Source organism: Arvicola amphibius, chromosome 3 (genome assembly GCF_903992535.2).
Source record: "Arvicola amphibius chromosome 3, mArvAmp1.2, whole genome shotgun sequence".
Classification (NCBI taxonomy): Eukaryota; Metazoa; Chordata; class Mammalia; order Rodentia; family Cricetidae; genus Arvicola; species Arvicola amphibius.
In genome coordinates, this window is record NC_052049.1 from 89989555 (window position 1) to 90005686 (window position 16132).

General features: G+C 46.9%; 1 protein-coding gene across 3 annotated transcripts in view; it reads left to right on the forward strand.

The window, feature by feature from the left end:
- Nucleotides 1-16132, forward strand: part of Carm1 (coactivator associated arginine methyltransferase 1) — a 42464-nt gene that overhangs the window by 22810 nt on the left and 3522 nt on the right. For all 3 annotated transcript variants that reach the window (XM_038321913.1, XM_038321914.1, XM_038321915.1), the window contains exons 2-8: nt 816-941; nt 5151-5257; nt 6146-6250; nt 9611-9721; nt 10658-10835; nt 13388-13478; nt 13700-13781. In XM_038321913.1, coding sequence (XP_038177841.1) covers nt 816-941; nt 5151-5257; nt 6146-6250; nt 9611-9721; nt 10658-10835; nt 13388-13478; nt 13700-13781 — 800 coding nt within the window. The remainder of the gene's footprint in view (nt 1-815; nt 942-5150; nt 5258-6145; nt 6251-9610; nt 9722-10657; nt 10836-13387; nt 13479-13699; nt 13782-16132) is intronic.

The following is a 16132-nucleotide window of genomic DNA, read 5'->3' on the forward strand; positions in this document are numbered from 1 at the left end:
TAAAACAGAAGTAGTACTACACAGGTGCTGTGGGATAACAGCACTGCTGAATCAGTTTGTCCTTTTCCTAGGGACACTGGCTTCATCCTTCAGTGTACTGAGCTCTTGTTGAAAATAACTAGAAAATATGGTTGTGATGGGCATGTAGTGCTTCCTGGCTGCTGGGCTATGTAAGTGAGCATACACAATAGCTCCCTGGATCCCTGCCCCACAACCAGCCCCATATGAAACATAAGAAACACCATGGCTTGCTGTATCCTACTGAGGAGCTGTAGGGGACACAGAAGTCTAGGTTGCATGGCTCCCATGACTAAGGACACAATCACTGTCCCCAAGAACGAAGGGTTCTTGGTTACTTCCATCTGACAGCTATATAGTCCAGTGACCCTTTGTAACTCAGAAGGACCCGAACAAATGCCCCTTTGGCAGGATCAAGATTTCAAAGCCTCAACTCCTTCATTAGCCTTTAGTTGTCTGTGTTTTCCTAAGGATGTCTCTACCCCTCCTTAAGGATGACTCTGCCTGTGCTTTCCCCACCTGTTGTTTATATGGGGACTGGAGGTCTCTGGGGGCCCCGGCCTTCACCTGGGAACATGCTTGTCTTCACCTGAGACACTGAGCTCCAGAGGACCCTGGCAGTGTCCCTGCAGTATAGTCATTCCTTACCTCTTCACTGAGACATGGGCAGGCAAAGCACCCACAGCACTTCAAATTATTTACAGAGCATCCTAAAAGGAATGGGGATCAGGGACACATTAAAGCAAGGCAATCACCAGGCCACTGTTGCTCATGCCAGTGTCCCCTCTCTCTTGCAGATGAAGATGTGTGTGTGTTCAAGTGCTCAGTGTCCCGAGAGACAGAGTGCAGCCGTGTGGGCAGACAGTCCTTCATCATCACACTGGGCTGCAACAGTGTCCTCATCCAGTTCGCCACACCCCACGGTATGTGTTTGGCTCTATTCTGGAGCCTGGGAAATGGAAAAGTGGTCAGTTAATAGGAGCATTTGCCACACAAGCATGACGATCTGAGCTCAGCCCTTAGCACAACATGAAAAGTTGGGCTTGGTAGCATGAGCTTATGAAGAGATGGAGTGAGGCATATCCCTGCAGCTCACACTGGCCGGCCAACCTTGCCTCATCAGAACTCCAGGATAGAGAGACTGCCTTTAAAAAGGTGGACATGCCAGATGGTGATGGCACACGCCTTTAGTCCCAGCACTCGGGAGGCAGAGGCAGGTGGATCTCCATGAGTTTGAGGCCAGCCTGCTCTAGAGAGCTAGTTTCAGGACAGGCTCCAAAGCTACAGAGAAACCCTGTCTTGAAAAAAAAAAACCAAAAAAAAAAAAAAAAAAAGCCCAAGGTGGACATTTCTTAGGAATGACACCCAAAGCTGACCATCCACATGCATAGGCACCGGCACCACCACACATACACATCCTGTGCACTTGGATATGTTGAATGCTTTTTACAGCACTTGTAGTCCCAGCTGCTGAGGAGGCTGAGGCAGAAGAAAGGATCCCTGCTTAAAGACATGAGTATAAGTTACAGTCATAGCCTAGTTCATTATCTCAGCTTCCCAGAAGCCTAGAACATGAGAATCACTTAAGCACAAGAGTTTGAAACGAGCCTGAAAAGCCAGAACACCAAGATCCTTGCTCCTAAAAAAAGAGGGAGGAAAAACCTAGTCGAATGAAGAGACACGTCCTCAGTAAGAATGTATTCTTGATGTTAAACAGGTGCCCTGCCCTGGCACCTCACTGGCTGCTGTGGATTCTCTGGGTCTTAGTACTTTGTCCATTACTCCAAAAGTGCCATCCTGACTCTCCTGCCATACTAAGCCTCTTAGAGAGCTAGGCCTGAGGCCAGTCGTCTCAGCTGTGGCTAGAAACCCAGGGGTAGCCTAGAGGTGGGCAGAGGCTTCACTCTGATTAAAGAAGCTCTTGGGGACTCTTAGCAGGCCGGTCATTAGACATGATTTGTTTGTTTGTTTGTTTGTTTGTTTGTTTTTGTTTTTTGAGACAGTTTCTCTGTAGCTTTGGAGCCTGTCCTGGAACTATCTCTTGTAGACCAGCCTGGCCTCGAACTCACAAAGATCCATCTGCCTCTACCTCCTGAGTGCTGGGATTAAAGGCGTGCGCCACTACCAACTGGCAGACACCTAAGGTTGTTGAGGATGGCTTGTGGAAACCCAGGTGAGCATAACTGGGGCCCCAGGGTTTTGAAAGCAATGGCCAGACCTGTGAATGTCCTGTGACAGGACTTGGCCAGTGGATGCCTAGGTGAGTCTGTTGGTTGGTACAGATGGGGCTGCTGGTTTCCCAGAGCCCTTCACTGTCTCCCCAGGTTATCTGTGCCTCTATAGAGCTGTTGCCATGTGAAGTCCTGCTGCCTTGTCACTTGCACAAGCATCCTCAGGCCTCTTCCTTTCCCCTCTCCTCTCCTCCCCTCTCCTCCCCTTCTTTGTGATCCTAACACATAGGAAGTAAGGCAGGAGTGCAAGGTTAGCCTCATGTTGCAAGTGTGAGAGGGAACCTGAACCACATGAGACACTGTCCCAAAAAACTGAAAAGAATTCTTTAAATTTGAGGGACTAAGATGTAGCTCAGTGGTTGAGCCCTTGTTTGACATGCTTGAAGTCCTAGCCCCATCTGCAGTCCTAGCACTCAGAAGGTTAATTTTGAAAGCTTGGCCTTAGCTTAGGCTTGTCCCACTAGCTCTTATAATTTAAATTAGCCCATTTATTTTAATCTACATTCTGTCATGTGGCTTGTTACCTCATCTCTCTGTACTCTCCATGCTGCTTCCTCTGTATCTGTCTGGCTACTCCACCTTCTTCCCAGAGTCCTGCCTATACTGCCTACCTAGTTGTTGACTGTTTAGCTTTCTTTTCTTTACCTTTCTTTTCCTTCCTTCCTTCCTTCCTTCCTTTTTTTCTTTTTGTTTTTGATTTTTTTAAGACAAGATTTCTTTTTGTAGCCTTTGCTATCTTAGAACTAACTCCATAGACCAGACTCAAACTGGCCTCAAATTCATGGAGACCTGCCCGCCTCTTGAGTGCTGGGAATAAAGGTGTGTGTCACCACCACATGGCTTCCTGGCTGGCCTTTAGTTATTAGTTAATTTGCGTGTATCTGTGTATATGATGTGTGTCAATGCATGTGTTTGTGTGTAGGGGAGTACACATGTTAAGGTGCGTATGCATGTATGTACATAGAAGTACTGAGGCCAGAATCTCTTCAGCTCATTTACGGAGAGAGGACCTCTCACTTGAACCTAGAGCTCATCAGCTGTGCTGGACAGGCTAGCCAGTGTGCTCCGAGGATCCCATCTTTATCTCTTGTGCACTGGGATTAGAGATCTGGATGTCAGTCCTGACACTTGTGTAGTAAGGATTTTTTTTTTTTTTAATGAGCTCTACATTTTTCTCTGCTCCCCTTCCTGCCTCTCCCCTCCTCCATTCGACCGTACCCCTAGGTGCCCATGCTCCCAATATACTCACGAGATCTCGTACTTTTCTACTTCTTACCATGTAGATTAGATCTATGTAAGTCTCTCTTAGTGTCCACATTGTTGTCTAAATTCTCTGGGATTGTGGTTTGTAGGCTGGCTTCCTTTGCTTTATGTTTAAAAAACATCTATGAGTGAGTACATGTGATAATTGCCTTTCCGTGTCTGGGTTACCTCACTCAAAATAATGTTTTCTAGCTCCATCCATTTTCCTGCAAGATTCAAGATGTCATTAATTTTTTCTGTTGTAGTACTCCACTGTGTAAATGTACCACATTTTCCTTATCCATTCTTCGATCGGGCAACATTTAGGTTGTTTCCAGGTTCTGGCTATGACAAACGAAGCTGCTATTAACATAGTTGAGCACGTCCTTGTGGCACAATTGAGCATCCTTTGGATATATACCCAAAAGTGGTATTGCTGGGTTTTGAGGAAGGTTGTTTCCTAATTTTCTGAGAAATCACCACACTGTTCCTTCTACAACATCCTGAAAACCTGTCGGGGCCACACAGGTTTTCTAAAGGGGCCGCACCAGCTTGCATTCCCACCAGCAATGCAGGAGTGTTCCCTTTTCCCACAGTCTCTCCAGCATAAGTTGTCATCAGTGTTTTTGATCTTGGCCATTCTTACAGGTGTAAGATGGAATCTCAGAGTTGTTTTGATTTTCATTTCTCTGATGACTAAGGGTGTTGAACATTTCCTTAAGTGTCTTTCAGCCATTTTAGATTCCTCTGTTGCGAGTTCTCTGTTTAAGTCTGTACTCCATTTTTTTTTTATTGGATTATGTGATCTTTTGGTGTTCAGTTTCTTGAGTTCTTTGTATATTTTGGAGATCAGACCTCTGTGTCTAGCAAGGATTTTATTCATTGAGCCAGTTCTACAACATGATTTTTTTTAACTGATCTATAACTTGGTGGCCATTTTTCTAAGTTTCTTGATAAATTTTTTTCTCAAAGTAATTTTATTCTATGAGAATTTTACACATTTATACAATGTATTTTTTACATATTCACTCCTAATTCCTTCCGGATCTATCCCACATCCTGCCTCCTTTTTTTTTTTTTTTTTTTTTTTTTTTTTTTTTTTTTTTTTTTTTTTTTTTTTTTTTTTTTTTTTTTTTTTTTTTTTTGGTTTTTCAAGACAGGGTTTCTCTGCCTCCTTTTTTTATTTTTTTCTTTAATATGTATAATCCACCCAGTCCAATTTGTGCTATCTATATACCTATGGGTGGAGCCATCTACCAGACGGGGTCTTCCTACTAGGACATGCGCCCTTAGAGAAAACTAGCTCTTCTTCCCTCAGCAGTTACCAGTTGTTTATAGTTCCTCAGCTAGGGGTGGGGGTACCCACCTTCTGAGGAACTTCTCTGTGAGTCAGTTCAGAGACCTTCATAGCACTGTGTCCAGGGAAGGGTGCTGAATCCCTCACCACATGCCACCTGCCGTCGTGCCCTCATGCCAGTCAGAGTGGCAGTCCTGGATGCTCTGCCTTCCTTCTCTATTGGAAAAAGAAGTCACCAGTTCCCATGCGTCCAAGGTAGAAAAAACAGGAAAGACAGAAAGGAAGAATAAATGCCGAGGCCCTCTGGACTCTTCCAGAGATCCTAGTACTGGCCTCCCAGTGATCTGGCTCCCCCTTTCCAGATTTCTGTTCCTTCTACAACATCCTGAAAACCTGTCGGGGCCACACACTGGAGCGCTCTGTGTTCAGTGAGCGAACAGAGGAATCCTCAGCTGTGCAGTACTTCCAGGTGAGTTAGCAGCTGTCCTGGGCCAGACAACCACCCGGTGTTTCTTCCCGGACCTTCCCACAGGAGGGTCACACAGCACAGTGTAGACCCACATGAGTGCTCTTCCTGGCTCTGTCCCTTACTAGCTGTGTAGCCTTAGTGGGCGTTCACCACTTGCTAGGCCTCAGTTTCCTCATCTGTGAAGCCCAAGTTCCAGGTGTTTAGAGTAGTGACTGAACTGTAGCAATATCCTAAATCCTTGCTGAGTGTAAGGCATTGTGTAAGCCATCTTACATGCCCAGAAGCACTTGGACTTTCCCAACATCTGTTATTGTCCCCATTTTACAGATGAGAAAACTGAGGCTCAGAGAGGTTAAGTGATTTTGCTCCAAGTCAAACAGCTCTTATGCAACAGAGCCACGATGGGAAAGCCAGGTCTGCTTGATGCCCAAGCCTGTGGCCCTGCCAGGTGCCACGCTGCCTCCTGATCGCCTGTTGTCTTACAGAGAAACACCGCACATCACCTGCCTGGCTCTTTGAGCACTAGGGTTTTGTTCCAACCATTCCTCTTCTTCTTTGGGACCCTAAGATAGAACAGCTGGCCTCCAGGTGTTAGAATCCCATCCATGACAAATTTTGTGGTCTCTTGGGTGGCCTCCGGTTTCAGGTGGCATCTAGCTGTGTCCTTCAGCCATGACGACAATGAAGTGTCCCTCTTGGGAACTGCTCCTCAGACCCCTGCTCCCACTTATGGAGCAGCTGGCTCTTGTCAGTTGGGTTCAGGCTGGAGGAGGGTACATGACCTCCCTTGGTTTATGCTGTCAGGCCCTCCTTCCATTTTAGGGCAGCCAGGGCTGTGGCAGTCTGTTATGCCATGTGCCGTGTGCTATTGATATGTCTCTGTTCCAGTTTTATGGCTACCTGTCCCAGCAGCAGAACATGATGCAGGACTATGTGCGTACAGGTACCTACCAGCGTGCGATCCTGCAAAACCACACCGACTTCAAGGACAAGGTGAGCCATCAGTACAGAAAGCCTACTGAACCAAGGCTGTGGGTGCCTGAGAGGCTGCGGCAGGGGCCTCCCTTTCTTCCCTCCAGTTCTGTTGCCTTTTTTTCTATTTTTTTAATATTATTTATTTATTATGTATACAATATTCTGTCTGTGTGTATGTCTGCAGTCCAGAAGAAGGCACCAGACCTCATTACAGATGGTTGTGAGCCACCATGTGGTTGCCGGGAATTGAACTCAGGACCTTTGGAAGAGCAGGCAATGCTCTTAACCACTGAGCCATCTCTCCAGCCCCCTTTTTTTCTGAATCAACCCTCCATTTTCTTTTAGTTAAAATTATGTTCATTTTTCGACCTGTAGAAAACAGTCACTTCTGCCTCTTCTAGCATGCCTTTGGTCATACTGCTTTCTGACTCAGCTGTATTGGGTGGAGTATACTTAACAAACATTAAGTTTTACGTGGACTGCTGATGCCAGCACTCAGGAGATGTTGCCAAGAGGGCCATCAACTGTAGGATTGGGGTGCTTTCCTAGCATGAAGAAAACTGACTTCCAGTCTAACACTGCAGAAAAATAAAACAGCTTTAGATACAGAAGTTGATGTTTTGGATGTGTGTGTTATAAAAGAGTAAGTAAGCTAGGCATGGCAGCATGCACTTTTGATCTAGGTAGAGGCAGGTATAGTTCTAAATTGGAAATCATCCAGGGCTACAGTGAGTCCCTTTCTCAAGAAAAGGAGGAAGAAAGAGCTGAGAATAATGAAGCCACACCCCTCTCCTAGTCGCACAGATGGCTTCTGTGGGGAGCAGCTGAGCTCTGCAGCAGTAGTGGACCCCGGCTGAACCTTCTCTCGTCCATCTCAGTTCTAGTTTAATCTACCTTGAATAAGGGCAGAGCCCATGGACTGAGAACTCCAGTGATACAGAACCCCACCCCTCAGCTTTAAATGTCAGGGCCAGCCCCAACTTCCTTTCTCAGGTCTTCTGACAGATGGCTGAGTTGGGGTGCTGCAACAGCTGTTTACCCAAGCTCCTCACAAAGTTCAGGGAAACATGCTAGCCAGCTTATCACAGAAGATTCCAACAGTGGAATGAAGACACTGGGAACAGTACTAGAGAGAGTGGCCTCACTGCTTTTTGGAGCTTCTAGCTACCTACTCTGCTCCATCGAACTGAATTCAGAACCTAGGCCTTTTCTGGCAATAATGCTGATGATGTGCTAATTGGCTTGGTGAGAAAATACAGCAAGATCTGTCTACATGTTCTTGGCCTTTTTAGCTAGCACCCCTCCTCCAAGCACAGGGTAGGTAGTGTGGAACCCTTTTGAAGTGTCTTTGGTGGTGTGTGTGTGGGGGGGGGGTGTTAGAAGACAATGCCTGCTGTGTTTTCCAAGCTACATTTAGGCTCAGTCTTCCTATCTGAGCCTCCTGGGGCTCTGCCTCTCTGACTGGACAGTCCTTCACAACACCATAACCCTACTCTTCATACTTTTACTGCTGTTCAGTCTAGGTTGGTGGTGCATATCTATAGTCCCAACACTTAAGAGGCTAAAGCAGCAGAATGTCAGGAGGACAGGATGTCAGGAGGGGCAGGGGGAGCTGCTGCTGTCTTTCTGGTCTTCTTAGTACTGTGTAAGGTAATCAGCACCTTGTGATGAACTAGGCTTCTGGTGGATGATTTGGCCTAGCTGTGGGGGTAGACAGACGTTCTCAGCATGTGTCCAGACAGCCAGGCAAGGCTAAGATGTTTAGTAGGTCAGGCATTTCGCATGTAGTTTGCCTTATATATGATCCCATTGTAAAAGGAGGCACATCTCCCTGGTCCTTTTTTTGTTTGTTTTTTTCCCTCCCTTCTCTATCTTTTTTATGGTGGAGAGGGGTGAATTGAGACAAGATTGCCTAGGGTAGCCCAGGCCTGCCTTGAACTCACTTTCCACTTGCCAAGTACAGATATTCATCACCTTATCCCATTTAGGGCCTCAATGTTCCACACCAGGAACAGCCTTCCCTTCTCATCCTATGGCCCATTATTTGTTTAGCCTTTTGTAGCAGATGGGACCTTGTGCCTTTGAGTGGGGGGGTTCAACAGGGTTTTTCTGTGTAGCTTTGGAGCCTATCCTGGAACTCGCTCCATAGACCAAGCTGGCCTTGAACTCTGCCTGTCTCTGCCTCCCAAGTGCTGGGATTAAAGGCATGTGCACAGATATTTTCCTGACTTGAAACCCAGGCAGTGCTTGGGGCCTTCAAATCACATGGATTTTTGGTGGTATTCTGGCTCTCCCAGGGCCTGGGCCCATTTCCACTTTCATCCAGAGCTTAAAAAGAAGCCACGGTCCTAGCAACAGTGCTACCTTTGTACTTGCCACTGTACCTGAGCTACTCCTCCTTAGAAAGCCCACACATGCCACCCCAGAAACATCCGTCCTTTTTCTGCTTAGGTGGAAGCAACCCCACACATCCAGAACATGCAGGATTCTGCCAAGTTCATGTCCAGTCTCAGCTGAGCTTCAGGTTTGGGCCACTCACCTGCCCTAGCAAAGACTGCTTCTGGGGATAGAATTAGCATCAGCATAGGACACTCTGCATACAGAAGCCCACACCACTCCCTTCAATACTTCAGAGCCCTAGATGACAACCTCTCCATTTCCTACAGAGAGGTTCCTAGCCTGTACCCCAGATGTTCAGCCACTTTCAGGTTATAAGGTTGGGACTGAGCAAGAGATCCAGGCTCAATCTTCCCAGAAGCCTGGTTTTATCTCCATGTTGACCCCAGTCCCATAAAAAGTAGCTCCTAAAAGTGAGGACCTACCTGGGTATCAAGCCTTATGCTAGCTCTGTGTCTCAGCTTCTCAGCATATGGATGGGCAAGAACAATGAGACTCTGGCACCAGGTTAGTTCCTTTGGCACCTCTCTGGTTTTTGTCTCTCTGTTATTCCCAGGTCAGCCATGTTTTAATCTTCAAATAGAGTCTATATAGTCTAGGCTGGTCTTGAATTCACGGTCCTCCTACCTCAGCCTTCTCATTCTGGGATTATAGGCATTTGCCATTGTGCGGGATTGCTTTTTGTTCTATTCTATGTATATGAGCATCTGTCTGTGTGTATCTGTACTATGTGCATGCAGTGCCTATGAAAGCCAGAAGAGGGCAGCAGATCTGGAACTGGAGTTACAGGTGGTTGTGAACTGCAATGTGGGTGCCAAGAATTGAACGTGGGTCCTCTGGAAGAGTAACCATTTCTCCAGCCCCTGAAAACAATTCTTTGGTAGACACATATTAGTTCTGCTCTTATTTATATTGTTTGTGATGGGCATAGTGTGTGGTGTTTGGCGCATCTGTAGCCTCATACACATATCATTTCTCCAGATTGTTCTCGATGTAGGCTGTGGCTCTGGGATCCTGTCATTTTTTGCTGCTCAAGCAGGAGCCAGGAAAATTTACGCAGTGGAGGCCAGCACCATGGCCCAGCATGCTGAGGTCAGTGTCCTACTGGGGCCCAAGCCCTTCCCTTCTCATGTCCTTCATCTCTGTACCCACTGAGAGCCCCTAGGGGAACTGGGAACATCACTGCTGTTCTTTGTCTCTAGAACCAAGTGATTATAGGCAGGAGAGAGAGGCCACTGGGCTCTGGTGGCAAAGCCACAATGACTAACCAGGCATCCACAAGGATGTGCTCTCATGCCTCAGACAAAGTGGCAAACACACGGCCCCTGTATTGGGAATTCTCAGTTCCATACATCCTGTGCAGGTGACAAAAGGATATCATTTTGCCATATCCTTGGTGCCCTCCCACACACACTTTTTTCATGGAAAACTTAAATTTCAAGTTCAGAATTGAAAAGCTACAGAGGGTTAGGTACTGTGCTCTTATCCCTGGCTTCATACTTCTCAGGCCCTTTACTAGACAAAGAGAGTCCCCTAGGTCCTTCCAGACTGTTCTGTGGATATATTCATGAGCTTGGCTCCCTCTCCTACAGCCTATGTCTCATACAAACACGAGCACTGGGAGCTTGCTCCTGGATGTTCCCTAGTTGCAGATCTGGGACTATGAGCCTCAGTCAGCACCTTCAGAGAGCTTCCCTGCTAGTTCAGTCTTTCCTGACCAACTGCCTCTTGCTTTTTGTAACCTGTGAGCCCTTTGATACACATCCTTTTATCAGGCTCTCACTGTGTGTGAAAGACAACTTGGCTAGGACTAGGCTGCAGCTTTGGGGGTAAGCATTCCCCCTGGCATCAAGGACATTGGTGCCCGAGACAGCTGAACCACAGGAGCCCTTTCCCCATGGTTAGGATGCCCATAGGGAAAGCAGAGGGGGTGACTCATGCTAGCTATGAGCAGAGACCATCATGAGCTGAGGGGTGAGGAGGGCCTATGCCAAGCAAGCACAGGGAGCCTTCTCTCACCTCCTGCAGGTCCTGGTGAAGAGTAACAACCTGACGGACCGCATCGTGGTCATCCCTGGCAAGGTAGAGGAGGTCTCATTGCCTGAACAAGTGGACATTATCATCTCAGAGCCCATGGGCTACATGCTCTTCAATGAACGCATGCTCGAGAGCTACCTCCATGCCAAAAAGTACCTGAAGCCCAGTGGTGAGTGTCCCATGCTCAGAAGCACTGAGGTTGTTGCTGAGCCTTTCAACCAGAGTAGTTGGCCCCCTGGGAAAGCCCCACTGCTACCAGCAGCCTATAGGTGGCTAATTGTCCTGTTGTCTCTCAGTGATCTACATACAGAGATGGGATTTTTCCCTACCTCCTACCCTAACCCTACCTGCTGGCTATGGCTTCTGTATCCTCAGCCCCCAAACCTCACCCCACCAGGCATTGACAAACCCCTGAAGGGATCACAGAAAGTATCTGGTGCCTCTTGTGTATGTTTGCCACAGAGCCACCCCTAACAGGACAGAGATGTGAGTCTGGGAATGGGCTGGAACTCTATCACTGGTGGTCTCCCAAGGGTTGTTAATTCCCAAACTGGAAATCTTACCCAAGGCAATGTGGCCAGCCTACTTCCTTAAGAGCTAAGAAGTGGGCAGGTGAGAATGTGTACATGCTTAAGGATGCAGGTGTTATATATGTGTAATGATGTATGAAACTATATAAGGTGTGTGGATGAGGGTGTACATATGTGTCTCTGTGTGGTATTCACATGAAGGTGTGTGCTTGAGTTTATGGGCGTGTGTTCTTATGTGAGTGGTGTATGGATGGTGAGGGTCTGGAGTAGTGTAGATGTGTTTGTGCATATTTGAAGGTGTGGGAAATGTGATGGTTTGTGGGTGTTTAAGGATGTTTACATGTTAGAGTCTAGGGGGAGGTAGGTGTGTATATGAAGGTGTGAAATCTTTAAGGGTAAATGGGCACACTTGTGTATGTGTTTGTGGGAGCTCAAGGACCTGGATCTAGCAGTAGCCTCAGCTAGAGATGAGCAACCAAGCAAGTGCTGCTGGCAGCTTTGAATGTATGGCTTCCATGACTCTTCTGCCTAAGAGCCAACATTGGCTCAGTTCCTGTAGGGAAGAGGTAGCTGTACTTCTCCATGTGTTTAAGTGTGGGACTCCAAGCTGCCCTCTCCTGTATTGGTGGCTAAGCCTATGAAGTGGAAGTGACTTGGCCCTTGTGTGAGACCATGCAGGAGTCAGGCTGGAGATTACCTGTGAGGTGGTTTTCATGCCCTCAAAAACCCTTTGAGGATTAAAGGCAGCCTTTCTGGCCTGTAGGAGCCAGAAATGGGTTCCTTATATGATGCCCCACCTGCCTCTGTCATCTATCCCATTGGCCATAGTTGAGCATTCTAACCTAGTGTGAATGGGGAGGGAGGCCCACATCTGCAAGCCATATGTTCATTCTGTACAGGATCAGCCTCCGCATATCTGCTTCTCCCTGCTCCCAACCTAGCCCCATTTTGCTTATTCATGAGTCTCAGAGGAGGATCCTCTACATCTGTTTCAATCACATGCCCAAGCCTGGTATTTGGGTAGTCCTGGCTGAACGATGCAGGTTAATCCCAAAGAGCCTAGGTTTTTCTTCACTTTGTTTGGAGCAGTCCAGGCACACTGGACACCAAGAGGCTTTATGCTAGCACTGGGACCTGGGGATAGACCCACTCCCTTTTTGTTTTGTTTTTGTTTGTTTGTTGTTTTTATTTATTTGTTTATTTATTTATTTTTTCAAGGCAGGGTTTCTCTAGCTTTTGAGCCTTTTCTGGAACTAGCTCTTGTAGACCAGGTTGACCTCAGACTCACAGAGATCCTCTTGCCTCTGCCTCCCGAGTGCTGGGATTAAAGGCGCCCGGCTGCCCACTCCCTTCTTGGGATAGACGAAGATCAGTGAGATGAAAACAAGTGTACTGACGAAATGGGGGCTGTAATAGACGAGCTGATCCAAGTGCTTGGTGCTACATAGGGAAAATTTGAACTGATCTGTGGGTGATGGTTGAAAATAAAAATCACCAAAGAAAAAAGCCTCTGAGTTAGGCGGTGGTGGTGTCTGCCTTTAATCCCAGCACTTGGAAGACAGAGACAGGCAGATGTTTGAATTTAAGACCAGCCTGGTCTACAGAGCGAGTTCCAGGGCAGCTAGGGCTACCTAGAAAAATCCTGTCTTGAAAAAAAAAAGAAAGAAAGAAAGGGGCCTTCTATCAAAATTAGTCTGGATATGGTGGTACATTCTTAAGATCCTGGCATCTGGGAGCCTGAGACAATGAGACCCCCATCTCAAAAAGACAAACAAGTTAGGGTGATAATGTATACCTGGAATTCCAACATTTTAAGTGGAGGCTGAGTAAGCAGTTTAAGGCCTGGCTGGGCTAGAGGAGAGCTTATCTTCCCACCTCATCCCTCTCCCACCCCCCAACTAAAGCAAAAAAAAAAAAATTATGTCTGATAGTTAAACTGAGGGTCACCAAGTTCCATCCCCAGTTCACACATTTCTAGAGGTCATGGACAAAAGGTGCTGCACACTAGAGCATGGAGAGAGAGAGGGAGAAATGGAAGGATGGATGGATGGATGGATGGATGGATGGATGGATGGATGGATGGAAAGTCCATGATTGGGGATCTCAGGGTCCTCTGGAAGCTCTACCCAGCCTTGCAGGATGTGCTGCCCTGACAACAGCACCCCTCCCTGCCCCTCCCCCTCACTCCCAGGAAACATGTTCCCCACCATTGGTGACGTCCACCTCGCACCCTTCACCGATGAACAGCTCTACATGGAGCAGTTCACCAAAGCCAACTTCTGGTGAGTGTTCCCTAGGTTTCCCAGCCAGGCCATGGGGCCTGCCTGCTCGGGGATGGACCCAGTCCTCAGGTGGGCCCTTGCCTCTTCTGTCTTTTCTCTTCCCCCTTGGAAGGATCTGAAGGATATGGGCTAGATGAGGGCCAGCTAGGAAAGAAAGCAGGTAACTCCACCTGCCTCTCTTGCTGCTTGTGACCTCAGGGTGGGGCTGGGAATTTCCACAGGTACCAGCCATCCTTCCATGGAGTAGACCTGTCAGCCCTCCGAGGCGCCGCTGTGGATGAGTACTTCCGGCAACCTGTCGTGGTGAGTTGTGTGTAGAGGGCACTGCTGGACTGATGGATGGGGTTAGGGCTTCACCAAGCTCTGGGATCTAGAAACTCTGCTTCTCTCATCCCTCCCTCACTCTGCAAAGCATGTGCAACCAACCAGCAGGATGGCTCTGTAGCAAACTTGACTGAATAATACATAAAGCCATGGTTCAATAATTAAGAATCTAAATAAGCATTGTCATCCACGCCTGTAACCTTTGCATGTAGATAGGGATCGGAAGATCCAAGCTGGCCTGGGATCTTTCATAAAAACAAGGTCAAAGGTAAAAGTAACAGAGACGGAAATATGGCAATTACAAGCACCTACTGCTTTTGCAGAGGACCCACATGGCAGGGCACAACCATCTATAATGGGGCACCAGACACTGTGGTGTACAAACTTAGGTCCAGATAAACATCCACACGTGTAAAATAACTAATTTTTTTAACATGGGTAGATACTTTGCCTTCATTTATGTCTGTGCTACATGTGTGCAGTGCCCACAGAGGCCAGGAAAGGATGTTGGCTCCTCTGGGACTAGAATTCCAGAGGTTGTGAGTTGCCTTGTGGGTGCTGGGAATTGAACCCAAGTCATCGGAGAGTAGCCAGTGCGCTTAACCTTTGAGCTATCTCTCCAGACCCATAAACCCATAAATTAGTTTGGTTTTTTTTTTTAAAGAAAAGAGGAAAAAGAGCGCTAGTGGCTCTTGTGGGGGACCATGTTCCAGGGGATCAGATCTCTCTGGCCTCCACTGGCACTGCATACACATCGTGTACTTACATACAGAGAAAACACACAGAAAATAAAATTTAATAAATTGAGGACTGGAGAGATGACTTAACACCTAAGAGCACTTGTAACTTTCTTCTCCGACTCTGTGTCTTTTCTTTTTGGTTTAGATTTTGGAGACAGGGTTTCTCTGTGTTGCTTTGGAGCCTGTCCTGGAACTCAAACTCACAGAGATTCAACTGCCTCTGCCTTCGGAGTGCTGGGATTAAAGGCATGTACCACCACCCTGCAAGCAATTGTAACTCTTGCAGAGGATCTAGGTTCAGTTCCCAGCACCTACATGGTGGCTCACATCAACTCCAATTCTAGGCAATCCAAAGCCAGGTGCATTTACATAGTCATATACATAAATATACCTAATAAAAATAAAATTTCAAAAAGACATTAAATGAGTAAGTCTCTAAAAAATTTTTTTCAATGATTAAATTTTATTTATTTGAGACAGGCTCTTAGTATGTACACTAGCTGGCCTGGAACCCAGAGCTATGCCTGGATCAAGAAAAAGTCTTAGGCAACGCAGTAGTGGCGCACACCTTTAATCCCAGTACTCGGAAGGCAGAGGCAGATGGATCTCTGAGTTCGAGGGCAGCCAGGACTACACAGAGAAAACCTGTCTCAAAAAACTGCGTAAAAAGGGGTGAAAAAAAGAAAAGTTTTAACACTCAAACGTGTGCTTGCAGGTGCATATTTTTTAAACTTTTCCTCAAAATATAGCACAATTGGTATATTATTGTGTATCCATTTCTCTCATCAGAGAGCATGCACTGGGTACTGTCAGACCTTGGACAATTGCAACTTGATCCAAGTCTAGTGTGTAGTCCTTAACTAACGCTTTGTGTATGCTTAAAAGAAAATACCAGCAGGGTATGGTGGTGCTGGCCTTTAATCCCAGGAGGTTCTCTTGATTTAAGATTAGCCTGGCCTGTAAGTGAATTCCAAAGCAGCCAGGACTATATAGTGCCAGGCTTGTACAGCAAGTGCCTTCACCTGCTAAACCAGCTGGGTGAACCTTTTTGGTTTTTTGAAATAGGGTCTCACAATGTGGCCCTGTCTGGCTTGGAATTCACTATTAAGACAGAGCTTGTCTCAAACTCAGAAACCCACATTTGTCTGTCTCCAGAGTTCTGGGGTTAAAGGCATGAATCACCAGGCCAGGCTCCTGTTCTTTTCTAAACGAGATTTCCATATGTTGTTTAGGCTAGACCCAAGTGCCATCACTTGCTGAGTAGGTGGGAATATGGTTGTTGCTCGCTGTCGTGTTGTCATCCTAAGGATTAGCTCAGTGCAGAGTGCTTGCTTACATGCATGAGGCCCAGGGCTCCATCTGCTCTGAGACAGGGTTTCTCTGTATAACAGCCCTGGCTGTCCTGAAGCTCACTCTGTAGACCAAGCAGGTCTCGAAATCACATAGATCTGCCCTGCCTCTGCCTCCTAAATTCTGGGATTAAAGGTGTGCACCACCACCATCCAGCTTTGGAACTTATTATATAGACCAGGCTGGCTTTGAACTTGCAGAGATCTCCCTGCTTCTATAATATAACATTTTGAGGGGTGT